We start from the raw sequence: 18,646 nt of genomic DNA, 5'->3' as shown, positions 1-18,646 counted from the left end.
ACACACCATTGTAAAGCAATTATACTCCAGTAAAGATGTAAAAATAAATAAATAAAGATTAAACAATGCATTAAGTGAAAGACTCATAAATGAGCTGATTAAAAATTGGAGAGCTGTCATTTTAGTCCATGTTGTAGATATAAACAAAGACTTCGTTGCTTAGTGATGGGAAGCTATTATCCGTTTCTCTGACTTTCAAAGTGCAGTGTTGCACGAACTCGTGGTCCAGCATCTGTACTGTCAGAATTAAGCCACTTGTGCTGTGTATGTGAAAATAATCTGTGCTGTTGTAAGTATCCTGGACAATTTGATAATGTACTATTTTATTGTCTTCTGAATCTGCATCGGTAGAGAGAGACAACTTATTAAACAGCTGTCCCAACGAGAGATGTTTCTGATAATATACAGCACAGTGCAAAATCCCTGACTCCCCTCCCCAACCCTGCTCTCAGTACATGGAAGCAAAATGTATGTCCTTCAAGCAGAAGGCTAGATGTTTATTTTCCGGGGAAACTGAAGAGCAGAAGAGAGAAAAATCTCCAGATATTGGCATCTGGGTTTTCCCCAGCAAAAAAGGGCCTTTGCCACCAGACTACCTTACAAGTAAATTCATCATGACAACGATCCTTTTTCCCAAACACACAGCTTCCAATGTAGTTTTTATTCTTTCACTCTTAAAAATGAAGGGATAGCTAAAGATTACCAGACATCTGACAAATGTCTCCAACATGAAAGAATGAGCCCCCCAAAACAGAGAAAAAAAACCTGAAAGAGATAATGTAGAAAGGAAAAATTTCCAAAGCTCTCTAGTTAATGTTCTCAGAAGGATAAGACAACATATAATACCCAGGAAAGAAAGGACAAGATAGTATGAAAGGGAAAATTAAAAACATGACAGCAAAACACAAAACTCAACAGAGGAGCTACATGATAAATAACAAAGAAATTCCCCCGTGAAGCATTACAAAAAGACAAAAGAATAAAAAATAAGGGGAAAAGATAAAAACTTAGGTAAAAATCAATCAAGTATGCAAAATATTAGGTTGGCCAAAAAGTTCGTTTCTGTAATATCTTATGGAAAAACCCGAATGAACTTTTTGGCCAAGCCAATACAAGCACCAGTGAATGATTATGTAAACATGCCATTTACCACATTACCTACACAGGTCCCTCTTTATAAATTTTCCTCTTTCTTACTCAATATTGAGTATCTACTACATAAAAGACTATGAAATGATCACAACTTTTTAAAGGAAATAAGTTGATAATGGACTACAATTTGAATAGTTTATGTTAAAGGTCATAAAAGGATATTAAAAGAGAAAAGTATCATTTCTGGTCTGAGTGATTCTGCAGAACTGGTCTTTAAAGTTTGGTAAGACTTCAAAGCCCAGTGATGTTGAAAGAAGGAAAGCTACTCCAGGCAGAGGAAATGGAGTGAGCAGAAAGGGGCAGAACCTCACAAATTTGAGAACACAGTAAGTAATCTGTATTGGCTGAAGCAGAAAGAATGTTTAGTAGGAGATCATTGTGGGCAGAGAGGCTGCTATGGTTATAGGGAACCACAAAGGGCTTCTGTTATTTAGGAGCTATGAAAATAATGCTGTAAAATTCTGAATGGAACAAGAATTATCTCCAGGTTGGATGTCACTGTGTGGTAGGGAACAGAGCACTGGACCAGGGAGTCAAAGAACCTGAGCTTATACAGCAGGTCACTTCACCACTCTGGACCCCACCTTCCTCAAATGCAAAACTGAGGTCAGAGATGATCTCTTAAAGTCTGAAATTCTGGTGGGAAACCACTGCAATTGCTCAAGCATCAGATTGGAGGGATCAGATAAATGGGGTGATGGCAATAGGAACGGGAAGGTAGACAGAGAATAAAACCTTCAGACAAAAACCTTCCACAGAATATAATTAAGAAACATAGCTGTATCTGTGGACTAATTGTGCTGGAAACAGAAACACTGAAATTCAGAAGACTACCTGTAGACGATCAACGTGAACTTTGACTCCTCCAACCACTCCGTTCTTAAAAGCTGCCAGCATATCTAGTATGGGATTGAATCGGCTACCTCTGAAAAATATAAACAGATAAACAAAATGTGTATATTAACAACAGAATGAGAAATTAATTATCTAGTACTAAGTACCCTTTACACACGCAAAACACTCTGTCACACGCTGAGATGGATATAAAAATACAAGGAGGCCCTGCTTCCAAAGGGTTCACAGTGTTAATGGTGATGAGATGCATGCGCCTCAACTCTTTCAGCCACCTACCTTATATTGTCTTCCCGGATGAGAACAAGGAAAAGTGGATGTCCATGCATTTTCCAGTATTGCTTAATAAACTGTAGTGCATTCTATTAAAACATAAGAATGAGGCAGGATGTAATGGCACAGTATCTGAGCTGATCAGGATGCTTAACCATTAGTGGCAAAGAGCCAACAAAACTATTCTATATCAAGATAATTTATAATCAAACCCTGGATAAGATAGACTACTTAGGGGTAGAAATGTTCTAATACATACAAGTTAAGCTAGAAACCATTCTGATTTTAAACTTCGTTCTTAAAAACAGATCACACATGTTTTAAGGCTGCACCGCCCCCCACTCCTTTTTTGAGGCCTAATAAATACAGTTCGAGAATGGTCCCAAGGAAGGAAAATCAACCCAGGGTTATCATCCAGAAGATTAATTCTCACTCCACGTTACTGTAGATTTATATTACAGCCGGTAGAAGAGATTGGGGTGAATCTATACAGACCATTGGAAACATGAAGAGTTCTTTATTTGACTCAATTTCTATTATCATTATCATCATCATCATCATAATCATCATCCCATCAAAGACATACATTAACACTTCACTATGTGCCAGGCACTATTCTGAGGGCTTTGCATATATGAACTCCTAATCCTCAGGACAGCTCTATTCAGTTATACAGATGAGAAAACAGGGACACAGAGAAGTTAACTAACTTGCCCAAGATCACAGAGCTGGTAAACAGTAGAGTCAAGATTTTAACAAATGAAATCTGGCTCCAGACTTCATGCTCTGGGCCATGACCCTAAGCTTTTCTACTCTGTAAATGGAAAAGGGAGTGGAGGAGATTTTAACTGAGTGGGTATAATGAGTTAGGTGAGGTTTTACTTGAAATTCTTCATAAATAAAATCATTTTGGTAACTCAACTTTTGTTCAAAAAGTGATAAACTTACTATCGTATGAACATCGTTTCCAAAAAAGTTCCCCCTCTGCTTTTACAACTACAGTATATACCCTTTAGTTCCATTTGTAGAAGGTAGACAAGTAAAGTCATACAACTTTATATAAAACAGAATACATCTATTATTCTAATGCTGCAAGTAATTTAACTCCCCAAAGCTATGCAGATGTTGTTTTACTTTCATATTTGATACTGTATTAACCCAGTATCATAGACCCAGGAGCACTTAATTTAACAACATACGATAGAAATCACTAGAAACAAAGTCATCCCATTTCAATTAAAAGGTGTTCTGAAGCTACCTTTATGTCATCTATCAGCAGTAAAACATCTTGAGACATGTAGAAATCACTTAGGTCAAAGATGATAGGGTAACAAACCACAGTCTTTCCTAGAATGCGATAAATCTGTAAAGGATAAATTTTTAAAAAAAGAAAAAATATAAACAAACAAACAAATAAAACAGACCAAAGGCAAAGGTACAGTACTATAAGTCCTAATAAAAATTAAAACTGATGTTTAATTCTGAATAAGCAAACAAAATAATCTTATAAATCTACATAATGTTAAGAAGGTACAGCTTCTTGATTGACTCAGTATGCTAATAAAGTAGTCCGCCTCTACTATAAGGGAAAAAGCCTCCGTCTGAGTAAATACTACTATAATCAGGTATCTTACAAGGCTCAGAAACAAAAGAGCAGTGAGATGCTTATCTATTTTTAGAAGAGTTCGTGGTATCACACAAAACTAATTTTTTTTTTTTTTTGCGGTACGCGGGCCTCTCACTGTTGTGGCCTCTCCCGTTGAGGAGTACAAGCTCAGGACGCGCAGGCTCAGCGGCCATGGCTCATGGGCCTAGCCGCTCCGCGGCATGTGGGATCTTTCTGGACCGGGGCACAAACCCGTGTCCCCTGCATCGTCAGGCGGACTCTCAACCACTGCACCACCAGGGAAGCCCCCAAACTAATTATTGATATTTACTTGTAGAAAATAATAATTCAGATAATTAGCCCAAGTATATGATGAAATGTGAGAATGGATGCATAGCAGGTCAAACATCATTCCCGTCTGTGGTATTACAATCTGAACACTGCTCTCCAAGGAAATTTCATGAGTACCTTTGATGTACCGAGGCAGCCAATGGGCCTATCTGGCCTTCCGCAGAGTCCTAATTTTTCATTGATCCCCAGATGGAAATAAGCCTGTAAGACACAACTGTGTAAATCAGAGCCAGACAAAAATTCATGCTTTTCCTTTTTTGCCCCCTTTCCCCCCCTCGACTAATGCCCTGCTAATTTCTGATTTCTCCAGAGAAAAAGAGGCCAGGGAAACTTTATTCAATGGACTTGTAGGAAAACAAGCCAGCTAATGACATCAACTTAGATTCTGGGGCACTGGCAGATTTGAGAGCAAAACTTTTGCAGATCCATTTAGCAACATTCTAAAATTTGACATTGTTCTTACACTGTCATGTCATGAATTTATAACTTGCATGGCTCTATCTGATTCATACAAGCACACAGAGAAACAAATGCTTCCTCTGTGATAAAAATTTTGGCTCTTTAAAGTTTTAAAAAACAGGGCCACATAACTTCGACCAGATTCCCACCTTCAAGTATTTCCCACCAACATGGAAATGTCTTTACTGATTTTTCCGATTATATGAATTTTATGAAAAATTTAATCCACATGCTACAAGTGAATGGTCCTGTTACTCTCGTAACCCCTTAGGCAACAACTATTTCACTTTGGTATGTGTTAAAAGGAGTGTAATTTATTGTGTGATCCCTAAAAACACCAGAAGCATAAGATAGGGTTATAGATTTTTAACAGTGCATAGATAAATACCCATATCACATACACACATACATGTATATATATTTACATAAATGGGTTCATATACTATATAATCTGGTGTTCCATTTTTTTAAACTTAATATTGTTTTTCTACAAAGTAAAAACAGATAAACTTGGAATGAACTAGGGGTTAATTAGTGCCAGAGCACTTAATCCAATCAAGAAGTCTCCTTACCCTATTTAACATGGATCCCCTGATGAAGGTAGCTCCCAATTTTTAGTTATTTCAAAACCAATTCTGTAACCAATTTTGGACAGTATACGATTACTTCTTCAGGATAATTTCTTAGACTTGATGAATCAAAGAGAATATACATTCTCTTTCAAACATACTGCCAGGTTGGTCACCCTCCAGAAATAAGGTCTATGACAATTAAGTAATCAGATGCAGAATGCTCACTGAATTCTAGGGTACGGATAATACCGTCCCTACATTGTACACATTCACACCATTTAATGCTCTGAAACACATAGCAGGGACCAAACCACCTGGAAGTACAGAAATACTTCATTCTACATCTGCAGTGTATTCAGATCTCCCATGAGGCAAATCAAACCACAGTTACCACATTATGAAACATTAACCACACACAGTGAAAGCCTTACCCTCAGCTGTCTGCCCTCACACCCTCTTCAGTGGGCTGAAGGAGGGTGCAACTTCTCAGAAGAGAATAAGCAGCCACTGGCATAAGAATATGTGTATTAACTAAGATTTGAGGGAACATTTTCACTTTTAAAAGGTAGACTATAAGAAACAATGTAGTCGGCAGTATATCTTAGAGGGTGAATCCCAAAATGCAGCTAGCTTGAAACACAGAGGCTGTAGCCACAGAGAATTTTCCATCCTGACACGTGCACAGAGAAGCTGGGCTCCTGGTCACATATCTGTCTTTTTAGCCACAACACACACCCAAATTGTAAATCATGCGTTAATGCCATCTTTAAAACAACAAAGTATAAAATAAGTCAGGACCTGTTATAAGTCTTCACTTTGTAACAGAATGCTTCCTACCACCTCTGTGACTCCTCAGCACCTTGCACTAACATCTGTCATAGCACCGATCAAAGTGGATTGTCATTAACTATTTTTCTGTCATCCCAACAGACCCAGAGGTCACTAACTGAGAACAGGGACAGAGTCATTTTATCTGTGTGCTCCACACAGTACTCTGCACAGAACAGGTGTTACGATGAATGAATGAATGAATAAAATGCCACATTCAAGTTATTTGGAGCCATGTTGGTCTCTTAAGTCTTGATTGTATGTTGTCTGGTAGAGTACAGATGCTCCCAGAAAGAGGTGCTAATATACATTAGGCCTGAAGATACAGATTCAGGTTAATTTGTTTTGAGAGCATGTTTATCAAAGAATAATAACCTTTGTTACCATTCTCTGGAGCTTTCAGTGAGAGGCCATAAAAGTGTATCAGCAAATACAGCCTGCACCTGAACGATAAGTGCACAGTGTTACAACCTTAGATTTTCTGCCATTCCATACAGCCTCCTCTCCTTGCCTTGTGGATCCTTACTTCCCTCTTGGCCTCATTTAGCCTCTTCTACAATGAAACCTAGCTTTCCATCGTTTACTTTGTAGTGTGATTTTAAAGTGTTACCTACTCCAGGGTTCCTTGCATTTTTAGCCATGTCTCTTTAATCGAGGGGGAGAAAAGAGCTCTAATTTGTTAAGGACTTTTGAAGAGCTGGTGCTCTGGGTGACCTAACACCCAGGTTCTGGTTTTGTTGTCAATGCATGAAGTCCAGTCTGATTAGCAACAACTCTGGGGCCTTGCATTTTCCCTGCAATGTGCACCTCACTTCTCTGAGCTTTTATTCTTTGTTGTAACATCAAGGTTTTAATAAAAAACATTTTTATCAGCTTAACTGACTCAATCAATCTTGATCACTTGAGAGAGACTATTCTAAACATTTCCACCAAACACCAAAAACAAACACTGTTTTTTTTGGCCAGGCGGCATATGGGATCTTAGTCCCCGAGACCAGGGATCAAACCTGCGCCCCCTGCATTGGAAGTGCAAAGTCCCAATCACTGGACCACCAGGGAAGTCCCATTCCTGTACTGTTTTTAATGATTACCAAATAAAAACAGTGGTTTAAAAATAATTAGTGGAGATCAACAATTTCCCATCCCTAATGAGCAGTAATATTCCTAAACTCAGGCATATGCTGCAGGGCAGTGCATACAAAAGGCCTCAAAAGTCATCTTTTAATCCAATCTAATAGGTATGTAACTGCATCAAATATAAATTCAGATGTCACTTTATAATTATTTTGAGACCCAGCAAACCAAAGAGGGTAGGAATTACTTCAGACTCCAAATAGTAAGGCAAGAGAAAAAGGGAAGTAGTTATTACCAACAATATTTAGGTGAGAAGATTTCTTTAATTGTTAATAAAAGGGAAAATAAATCAAATGTAAAGGTTAATTTTATACACCACTACTAAAATTAAGGCTGATTTGTTATTTAAGTGGTCAGTCCAGGTTTGTAATAGACTTTAGCAAGGAGCAGAAATTAACAAGACCTATGAATATAACGCACACACACAATGCAGTTGTGTTTCAGTAACAGTGTCTGATAAAGTGGGTCTCTCAGCTTAATCAGAAAGACTTTGGATCAATGACCCTATCTCAGAATTGGATTTTTAAATATGCTTCTTGACTATAAACTAAGTCTAATCATCATGCTCTAGTACCTACATAAAGGAGACAGTAAAGAAGCAGAATCACTTACTTTCACGAGCTCCTGCTGGGCCCAGATCTGAATGGGTTCTACCTGTTGAGGAGTTTGAGTCTGAATACCATATGTGTTGAGGAAAACCTGAAGGCTAAAAAACACAGGGAAAAAAAGAGACATTTTCAGTAATGCATTTATATGGACAATGGTGAAGGAGGAGGAGAAAAGGGGAAAGACTATGCTAGTTTGGAGCACATTATTCATTTGTTAATGTCAGCAATATGTCATCTGCACTGGAATCCAGAGCCCTCTTGGGTTCTTCACAAAGCATCAGCTGTGAGCTTTGGGGGCTGCCAGAGAGGTAAGCACTAACTTGGGGGATCCCCATAATCTGTTTGCATTAATTTCTCAAAACTACACACCAGGCAACACTGGCACTGGTCACAGACTTTAATTAATATTAACACCAACTAAAGCAAAATTATTTTTAAACATGAAAAGAATGTTATTCTGGCACTTAAAGTGACATTAGTGACATCCTTGAAACCCTGTGAAGGGGTCTATGAAGTTAATTTCTACCACCACACTCAGTATTATAAGCCTAAAGCAATCAATCCCCTTCCCTCCCCCTCAAAAGAACACGCCACCCATCTGGATTTCATACCGTTGGCTTTCTGCTATGAGCGCTACATAAACAACCAAATCATTTTCCAGTGGGCCCTGTAATACAGAATAAGGGAGGGGGGAAACATTTTAAAAGATCTGGTCATCATCAACTATAATGAGAATCAAGGACAATAGTAACCATCTCTGAGCAGTTCATTAAGATGATGGACACCAGCTGGCTCTAAGCAGTTGCCTCTCTTTCCTTGCTCTCCACTGCCTACTAATCAATTTGATGGTGTAGACAGAGTAATGGAACACCAAGGAATGGAAAGCCATAAATCTCACCACTACTGGAGGGGCTAGTCTGTCAGGGCTATTTTGAACGATGCATAAGAGTAGTTTGGGGACCGAGAGTCATTTTCCGTCATTTAACTATGAAGGGAAGAGTGGGAACTAAAAATAAAAACCTAACTTACGTATTCTCTAAAAAAATGACTGTGAGTTAAAACTGTTCATTTGACATCTTCACCACATAAAGCTATTCCCTTTCTGGTTAGCCAATTTTCCTTTGGCACCTGATACACCAAAATAGCTTTATTCTAATATATAGCTTCTACGGTAGAGAATGAACTACCCAGTTGACTATATAATTACCACCGTGTTAGTTAAATACAAGCTGTTGGGCTTAATAGTTCTAATCAAACATAGTGTTGGATATTTGCTACTTTTTGTGTGTGTGGAAAAGATTCACTATAGCATATATTATGCATAGCTAAAATGAATCCAATTTTGAGCTTGTATATAACTAACACAGAACATTAAGAAGCACCAATAAATTACAGTATTAGGAAGCTCTGAAAATCGTGATCAAATATAATTTCTTCATAGTAATGAATCCAACATTCCCAATAGTATGCTGTAAAACATTTGATTTACTATCAGTCAGTTCCTCTCTATGGTATTTAATATGCCAGTAGAATTTATGTATGATAGAAGGCAAGAAATACCAGAATACATATATCAGCAGTAAGTAACATACAAAGGATGGTTCCCAGAATTATCGTGAAAATGCCATTTCAGGCAGTCTTCAATGTGATTTAAATGAATATATAAGGAAAAATATGATGGAACAACCTCACAGAAATAAATAGACATTAAAAATGCTATAAATTCTATTTTTATTTGATAAAGACTTTAAAAGTTGATGTTACTCAAAAGGATGAGAAAAAGTAATTATTCAGAGTCTCGTCAAGATTTCTAACAAATGAAAACATTAAGCTTCATTTTTCGTGGATGAAATCTCCCATTCATCAAAAGAAGTAACCTTAGAGCGGGCCATTATCTATAATCTTCAGGGCAATTAGAGTTTTTAAATAAAAAGCAAGTGAATACATATATTAGAATGCAGATGTTATTCCACTAACAATAAATAAGGCCGCTTACAGATCCTAATTGGTAAACTGGTTTCTTCGTTTTGAATCACAGGCCTGTTTAAGACAATGTTGTTTCTATTTGTATGACAGAGCACTCAGATCTAAAATGCCCACTACACATGTTGAATCATAGTGAGCATCTGATTAGGAGACTATTCGATGGTTGAAGAACTCTTTCATTTGAAAAGTCAGCATTTAGGAAAGTTCCAGTTCAATAACCATCTACCATAATGAACTCAGGCCTTTAACACCAGCCCAAGCGGGACGCTTCACCCCATTTCCACCCACAGAAAGAATTGTGCGTGGCCGGTCCCACCCCAACAATTTTCTTCCTTTCACTGACAAAGTTGGAACTATCTTTTCTCTATTTTCATAATTTTCTTCAAACCTCCAAAATTACTGTCTAAACCAATGAAGTCTCTCTGAAAACTGCCTAATAATAAGTAATACCTCCTATTTCTGAATGGTATTTTCCTTAATAATATTATAATATTTTCTGCTTTTAGGTTCACAAAGTACACACGTGCGCACGCGCACACACACACACACACACTCAAGCCCAGTGTGGTACTAGTGCTCTACATTTTATAAGCATGTATGCACTTATTCATTTGACCAACAGTTAAGACATACAAGAATCCACGCTAGACTCTGATATTACAAGATGAATACAACCCAGTGCCCATCCTTGAGTTTAGTCTATTGCAATAGATAGATAAGTTTTCAAACGTGTTTATTATCACAGAAAAGTATCCCACTGATATCTTCCTTTGCCAGTATAGATCTACCTGGTTTAAAAAAAATGGCTGAAAGACATTACATTATATGGATGTGCCATAATTTATTCAAGCCATGTTTATTTTGATAACATTTAGGTGGTTTCCAATATTTCGGAGAATCCTGAGGATTCAGGGAGAACAAAGTGCCAAGTACAGTATTTGAAACATAGTAACAATAAAGGGCACGAATATTTCCTGCAGCTGTACTTACAGTTTTCACACCTATCCTAGGGCAGCTGCTTTCTCTTCCTTGTTGAGATTTGCTGTAACATCTATGTTGCCCTAGAATGTTTTCCACCATTCTAAGACATTAGGACCATCCACTATCCCATTTTTATGACTAGTTCTTCACCAAATAATTCCAAACATCTTTTCAAAGAAATCCTCAGATGACTTACCACCTTCCCAGTTTTCCCTCCCTTTATTTCTCAAACATAGACTACCACTATTTCCTTACTTTCCTTGTCTCTGTTAGTTCTGTACTCTGCCATCTATCCTGCTTTGCCTTTGAGATGGAAATCCTTACCCTTTAAGTCCTTGTTCTTCTATTCATCTCACTTCTTTCTCTTTCTCTCTTACCAAACTCATTCACTCTGGTATCTTTCATTATCACTTCTAAGCAGATGATTCCATATCTATATTTCTAGTCTTGAACTTTCTCTTGAGTTCTATCTAGTTCCCACATTTTTAACTGCTTTCTGGACATTTTCTTTTGGCTATTTTCAAAGTTAATAGGTCTAAAACTCAACTCCTTATCAATCCTACTCTACCTCAAATAGACTCACTCTAGCTCAGAACCTCTGAACCACCTTTGACTCCTCTCTTTTACCCTCAATATCCAATTTGTCACCCAAATCCTGTTAATCCTTCCTTCATAAAATACATTGCTTGAATCTTCTTCTCATTTCATTTCTATAGCAACATTCAGGATTGAAAAGTAACAACAATAGCAACAATCACTTTACAGAACATCGTACATTCTGTGTGTGAGGAGGCACTGATCTAAGTGCTTTAACAAACCATCATCCCATTTTACAGGTAACAAAAATGAGGCACAGAAAGTTTAAGTAACTAATCCAAGGTCATAAAGCTAGTAAATAGCAGAGCTAGAATTCAGATTCAGGCAGTCTAACTGCAGAGTCTGTGCTCATAATCACTCACTTACTCTGCCTCTCAAAGAGTGGAAAGAGGGCAAGTTTTAGAAGTGAAATACCCACAAAACAAGTTCCATTCTTGTCACTTCCTATCCCATGATCCTGGTTATCTAATAGGAGCCTTAAACTTACCATGGACAAAACTGAACTACTGATTTCCATCCTTAAATTCACTCACCCTTAAAGTATGTCTTATCTCTCTTTTTTAAATTTTATTTTTTTCTTTCTTTCTTTTTTTTTTTTTGCGGTATGTGGGCCTCTCACTGTTGTGGCCTCTCCTGTTGCGGAGCACAGGCTCCGGATGCGCAGGCCCAGCGGTCATGGCTCACAGGCCCAGCCGCTCTGCGGCATGTGGGATCTTCCCGGACCGGGGCACAAACCCCTGTCCCCTGCATCAGCAGGCAGACTCTCAACCACTGTGCCACCAGGGAAGCCCTAAATTTTATTTTTTAATTGAAGTATAGTTGATTTACAATATTGTGTTAGCTTCAGGTGTACCACAAAGTGATTCAGTTATACATATATATATATATTTATTATTTTCCATTATAGGTCTTTACAAGATATTGAATATAGTTCCCTGTGCTGTAGAGTAAATCTTTTTGCTTATCTATTTTATGTATAGTAGTTTGTATCTGTTAATCCCATACTCCTAATTTATCGTTCCACTCCCTCTTTCCCCTTTGGTAACCGTAAGTTTGTTTTCTGTCTGTGAGTCTACTTCTGTTTTGTATATAGAGTCATTTGTATAATTTTTTAGATTCCACATATAAATGATATCATATAATATTTCTCTTTCTCTGTCTGACGTACGTCACTTAGTATGATATTCTCTAGGTCTATCCATGTTGCTGCAAATTGCAATATTACAATGTTTTTATGGCTGAGTAATATTCCACTGTATATAGGTACCACATCTTCTTTATCAATTCATCTGTCGATGCACATTTAGGTTGCATCCATGTCTTGGCTACTGTAAATAGTGCTGCAGTGAACACTGGGGTACATGCATCTTTTCGAATTAGAATTCTTGTCTTTTCCAAAATATATACCCAGGAGTGGGATTGGCTGGATCATATGGTAACTCTATTTTTAGTGTTTTAACGAACCTCCATAGTGTTCTCCATAGTGGCTGTATCAGTTTACATTCCCACCAAGAGCGTAGGAGGGTTCCCTTTTCTCCACACCCTCTCCAGCATTTATTATTTGTAGACTTTTTGATGATGGTTATTCTCTAATAATTAGCAAAGTTGAGCATATTTTCATGTGCCTGTTGGCTACCTGTATATCTTCTTTGGAGAAATGTCTATTCAGCCTTTTGCCCATTTTTTGGTTGGGCTGTTTGTATTTTTTTTTATTGAGTTGTATCAGCTGTTTGTATATTTTGGAAATTAACCCCTTGTCGGTTGCATTGTTTGCAAGTATTTTCTCGCATTCCATAGGTTGTCTTTTTGTTTTGTTTGTGCTTTCCTTTGCTGTGCAAAAGCTTTCAAGTTTGATTAGGTCCCATTTGTTTATTTTTGCTTTTATTTCTTTTGCTTTGTGAGACTGATTTAAGAAAATATTGCTATGATTTATGTCAGAGAATGTTTTGCTTATGTTCTCTTCTAGGAGTTTTATGGTGTAATGTTTTATATTTACGTCTTTAAAACATTTTGACTTTAGTTTTTGTATTTGGTGTGAGGGAGTGTTCTAATTTCATTGATTTACATGAGGCTGTCCAGCTTTCCCAACACCACTATTTCTTATCTCTTTAATACTGTGCACTCATTTGATCTGGCCAAAAATGTGTAAGTTATCCTTGATTCCTCTTTCTCCTTCAAACCTCATAACCAGTAACAGCTAAAACAAACAAAAAAGACAACACTTATTGAACACTGTATAGTCATATTATTTACTGATCAAAACACCCCTATTAGGTAGGTTACTACAATTATCCTCATTTACTAAGGAGAAAACTGAGGTGCAGAGTGGTTAAAAAACTTATCTAAACATCATACAGCTAGTAAGTGGCAAAGTAGGGATCCAAATATGGGCAATCTCATCTATCTCTTAAACATTACAGTGTACTGTCTGACTCTCTAATGCACTGCTAACTCACCAATAAGTCCTACTGGCTCTACCTCCAAAGCACATCTCAAACACACCACTTTTCTCCAACTCCACTGTTACTACCACCCTACTCAAAGTCACCATGATCTTTCACTTGGTCAACTAACTGTTCTACCTACCTCAGTCTTACCCCACCATTCACACAGTCTATCCTGCAAACAGCAACAAGGATGGTTTTTTAAAAAAGTGTAAATCAGACCATGTCACCTCCCCGCCAACATGCATACACACAAACACCCTGTTTAAAACTCTCCACTGTCTTCCTATTGCCCACAGAATAAGAACCAAACCGTTTACCACAGCCCACAAGTCCCTACATAATCAAGCTCCAGCCTACTTCTTCTTTCTCATTCTCTCTCCTCTCCTTCACCATGATTTAGCCACACTGGGTTCTCTCCACTGAAAATGACAACTGTGTTCCTATCTCAGGGCCTCTGTACTTACTGTACTCTTGCTTGGAATGTTTTCCCTTCAGATTGTTGCATGAGGCCCTCTTGTTATACAGGTCTCAACCATCATCACTTCCTTAGAAAGGCCTTCATTTTCTACTGTAGCCAGCCCCCCTCTATTACTTTACCTTATTTTGTCTACTTCACAGTACTTGTCATCTCCAGAAATTATTTGGTATTATTTACTTATATATTCACTGTTATTCATCCCCACCAGAAAACAATTCCCTGAGGACAAGCACTTGATCTATCTTGTCTATTGCATAGAAGAATGCCTGGCACACGGTACGTGCTTACTGTCTGATGAATGATTGCCTAGGCAAGTTTCTCTATGTTCTTCTGTGCTTATCTATAAAATGAGAATAATGCTATTTAGGAGGCCTAACACATAGGCAGAGGATCAAACAAAAGAGGGCCTATAAAAATATTTACAAACTTTAATCTGCTAAACAAATGATATTTATATTATTCTTTGTTGTGTGACTATATTAATTAACCTCTCTAAGCCTCACTTTCTTCATGGGTAAATTGGGATAATAAAAGTGTCTATAGGGTTATGAGGATAATACATAACATATATAAGCATTTAACAGTGTCTGGCATATACTCTTTTTTTTCAATGTAATATACATGCTTTTTTTAATTGAAGTATAGTTGATGTATAATATTAAATAAATTACAGGTGTACAATATAGTGTTTCACAATTTTTAACGGTTATACTCCATTTAGAGTAATGATAAAATATTTGGCAAATACTCTTAAGTGTTTAAAAACCATTAGCCCTTTTATCAATCCAGTAACATGACTACAATCCTGGATCACTGTTACAGGCCTTCTGGACTTTCTGCTTCACACTTGCCTTTGCCCATATTCTATACTTTATGGTTAGGGAAATTTTCTTGTATCTGTGATTTTCACAAAGGAGGTGGTGAAAGAATATTTGTTGAATGAATGAAGAAATGGGAGGAAGGGTGGGTAGGTGAGTAATAGGCATATTTCTGTCATGTTTAGGACATCACTTTTATACTCCAAAACCAGTGTTTCCCAAATAAAGCCCCAACTTCCTGAGGACTTTTACAACTTCACTTCTACCTGCAGTTCCCTGTTTGTCTTAGAACACTCCACTAAAAAAATAAAAAGCAGTTCATCATGTCCATCTCAAGTTTCTGTCTTCTGTCCTACACTTGGACTGTTCTTTCTGTTTCTTTCTGCTTATCTAGTTCCTGGCCCACTCTTTCAACCTAGTCTCCTCCATAAAGTCCCCCAAACATCAGGATGCCAAGATGTCTCTGTCTCTATCAGCAAGAGCAGGTGCTGTCTGCATGAGTCACTTGCCATCTCTCTGCCAGGGCTTTTTTCATGTTTATGAGTGGTCTGTATAATTACAGAGTGCACCCTTGACGGATGCCTCATGCTCTTTTCTCACTTAGCACGTACACAGCACATTATACCAAAAGAAGGCAGTTGGCACTCATTCGGTGGTCTGGAAGAAAAATATTTTTTTAAAGTATTGTTACATTTTTATTAGCAATATACAAATTTTTCCTTGAGCATAAAGGACAAATATTTGCAAATATAAACAAGATATTTTTAACAAAGGGAAAGAATCATAACTAAAAGTATACATATTTTTATAAGCTATTAAGGATTGTACAAGTCATTTAAACTACATGATTCAGGACCAACAACGTGTAGTTGAAAATATTCTGATTTAAAACTTTCATTTCGGGGGCTTCCCTGGTGGCGCAGTGGTTAAGAATCCGCCTGCCAATGCAGGGGACACGGGTTCGAGCCCTGGTCTGGGAAGATCCCACATGCCGCGGAGCAACTAAGCCCGTGCTCCACAACTACTGAGCCTGCATGCCTAGAGCCCGTGCTCCGCAACAAGAGAAGCCACCGCAATGAGAAGCCCCCGCTCGCCGCAATGAGAGAAAGCCCGCACGCAGCAACAAAGACCCAATGCAGCCAAAAATAAATTAAAAAAAAAAACAGAACAAAAAACCACTATCATTTCTATAAATGAATAAAGTCATATTGGGTTTTTTAACAGTTTTTTAAATTGAGATAAAAAACCACATAACATGGGCTTCCCTGGTGGCGCAGTGGTTGGGAGTCCGCCCGCCGATGCAGGGGACGTGAGTTCGTGCCCCAGTCCGGGAGGATCCCACATGCCGCAGAGCGGCTGGGCCCGTGAGCCATGGCCGCTGGGCCTGCGTGTCCGGAGCCTGTGCTCCGCAGCGGGAGAGGCCACAACAGTGAGAGGCCCGCGTACCACGAAAAAAAAAAAACAAAAAAAAACCCCACATAACATAAAATTTACTATCTTAATCATTTTTAAGTGAACGGTGGAAGAGAAACTTTTATAGTGTAACTTGCTGGTGAGCTGGGCACTACCTATATTAATATTGCAACCCATCTTGCTCAAAATTTAAAACTATGGTAATTAAAACACTGCATGTACATCTATCTAGGTTCTAGTTTTCAAATTATCCAAATCAGGTCAAAGTAACAAGGCTAGGAGATTTTCAGCTGGGAGCTATAAATAAAACAATATAATACAACTTTCAAAGGGTACACAGAGAAATTTAAATGTGAATGTACCGTAATGGTTTTCCTTCCCCTTGTTCTTTTTTTCAATTTAATTTTAATAGACAATTAATTCATATGGTTCAAAAAATTTTAAATTATGAAAAAGTTTTCAGTGAAGTTTCTCTCCTACCTGTGGCCCATGCATCCACCCCACCACCTACCAACCAGGCAATTACTATGATTACTTATGCCCCTTTCCAGAGTTTCCTTTTGCCTATAAAAGCAAACAAGAATCTATAATCTTACTTTCTCGTATTTTAGACAAAAGGTAGCATACTATCAGCACTTTTTCCCACTTAATCATATATCATGTATTAGTACACAGAACATGCCCTCATATTTTGTTTTAACTGTGTAGTATACCCTTATTTTTTATATGTACCATACTTATTAATGTCATCTTTTCACATCTTTTATCATTTAAGGCTAGTCAACCTTTTGCAACTGAAATCTCTGAACATGGTTATAGTTAAATCGTGGAACCATTAAACATCAGGTTTTAATTTTGCTTATAAGAGTAGAACAACCACTCAACCGAAAACACTCAGAGGCATTACTACCACTGGCTTATGTGGGGGCACTAGAAGATTGTTATCAGAAAAGATCAGTAAGATGGGATTTTGGGAGGGGGCAGTGTTTTGGGAGGGGGCAGAGGAAGCATGTGGGTCTTTTCTAGGAGAATGGCACACAGAAAGATGTATAGATTCTGTTCATTTATAACTTATTCATGGAAATAACATGACAGCCTAGTAATAAGATTTATATTATTATTTTATTGATTACGTTGGTTTTGTTGTCCAGTTTAGAATGTCAAGGAATTAATATATCTCAAGAGTCTGCCAGGGCTTCCCTGGTGGCGCAGTGGTTGAGAGTCTGCCTGCCGATGCAGGGGACACAGGTTCGTGCCCCGGTCTGGGAAAATCCCACATGCCGCGGAGCGGCTGGGTCCGTGAGCCATGGGCGCTGAGGCTGCACGTCTGGAGCCTGTGCTCCGGAACGTGAGAGGCCACAACAGTGAGAGGCCCACGTACCGCAAAAAAAAAAAAAAAAAAAAAAGAGTCTGCCATATGTACTGTCACAAAAACTCCCATTTTTAAAGATCAGGAAACTGAAGTGAAGAGTGGTGAAATAATTTGTCAAAGGTCGGTGGTAGAACTTAAACCTGACTGCAGATATGTCTAAGTCTAAAGTCTATGGTGCCTGTCATGGTATATATTGCATGAATTACGTGCTGCTTGCTGCTGTGGTTTGTATTAGTTCAGGTTTTCCAGAGAAACAGAGCCAACAGGGTGCGTGTGTGTGTGCGTGCTTGTGTGTGTCCACGCACGCATGCGCACACATATTTGTTTGTGAATGTATAAAGAGAAGAAAGAGATTTACTATAAAGAACTGACTCAGGCAATTAAGAAGTCTGGCAAATCCCACAATCTGCAGGGTGAGTAGGCAAGCTGGAGACCCAGGAGAGCTGACAGTGTAGTTTCTAGTCCAAAGGCCAGGAGGCTCAAGACCTAGTCCTAGTCCAAAGGCAGGAAAAAAGCCAATATCCCAGTTTGAAGGCCATCAGGCAGGGAGAATCCTCTCTTACTTGGGGGAGGGTCAGCCTCTTTGTTCTACTCAGGCCTCCTGGGATGAGGCCCACCCACATTAGGGAGGGCAATCTGACCTGCTCACTCTACTGATCTGAATGTTAATCTCATCCAGAAACATCTTAACCCTCATCCAGAATAATGTTTGACCACAT

General features: G+C 38.3%; 1 protein-coding gene across 4 annotated transcripts in view; it reads right to left on the bottom strand.

The window, feature by feature from the left end:
- PHKB (phosphorylase kinase regulatory subunit beta) overlaps window positions 1-18,646 on the bottom strand; it is a 194,282-nt gene that overhangs the window by 50,680 nt on the left and 124,956 nt on the right. For all 4 annotated transcript variants that reach the window (XM_059999140.1, XM_059999138.1, XM_059999139.1 and 1 more), the window contains 6 exons: window positions 8,447-8,502; window positions 7,840-7,933; window positions 4,352-4,435; window positions 3,536-3,640; window positions 2,284-2,366; window positions 1,987-2,077 (listed from right to left, as the gene is read on the bottom strand). In XM_059999140.1, the coding sequence (XP_059855123.1) occupies window positions 1,987-2,077; window positions 2,284-2,366; window positions 3,536-3,640; window positions 4,352-4,435; window positions 7,840-7,933; window positions 8,447-8,502 (513 nt within the window). The remainder of the gene's footprint in view (window positions 1-1,986; window positions 2,078-2,283; window positions 2,367-3,535; window positions 3,641-4,351; window positions 4,436-7,839; window positions 7,934-8,446; window positions 8,503-18,646) is intronic.

The sequence above is a fragment of the Delphinus delphis genome, chromosome 20 (genome assembly GCF_949987515.2).
Source record: "Delphinus delphis chromosome 20, mDelDel1.2, whole genome shotgun sequence".
In the NCBI taxonomy this organism is placed as follows: Eukaryota; Metazoa; Chordata; class Mammalia; order Artiodactyla; family Delphinidae; genus Delphinus; species Delphinus delphis.
The sequence above is the reverse complement of the archived record's forward strand: the minus strand, read 5'-3'. Positions and strand labels throughout refer to the sequence as shown.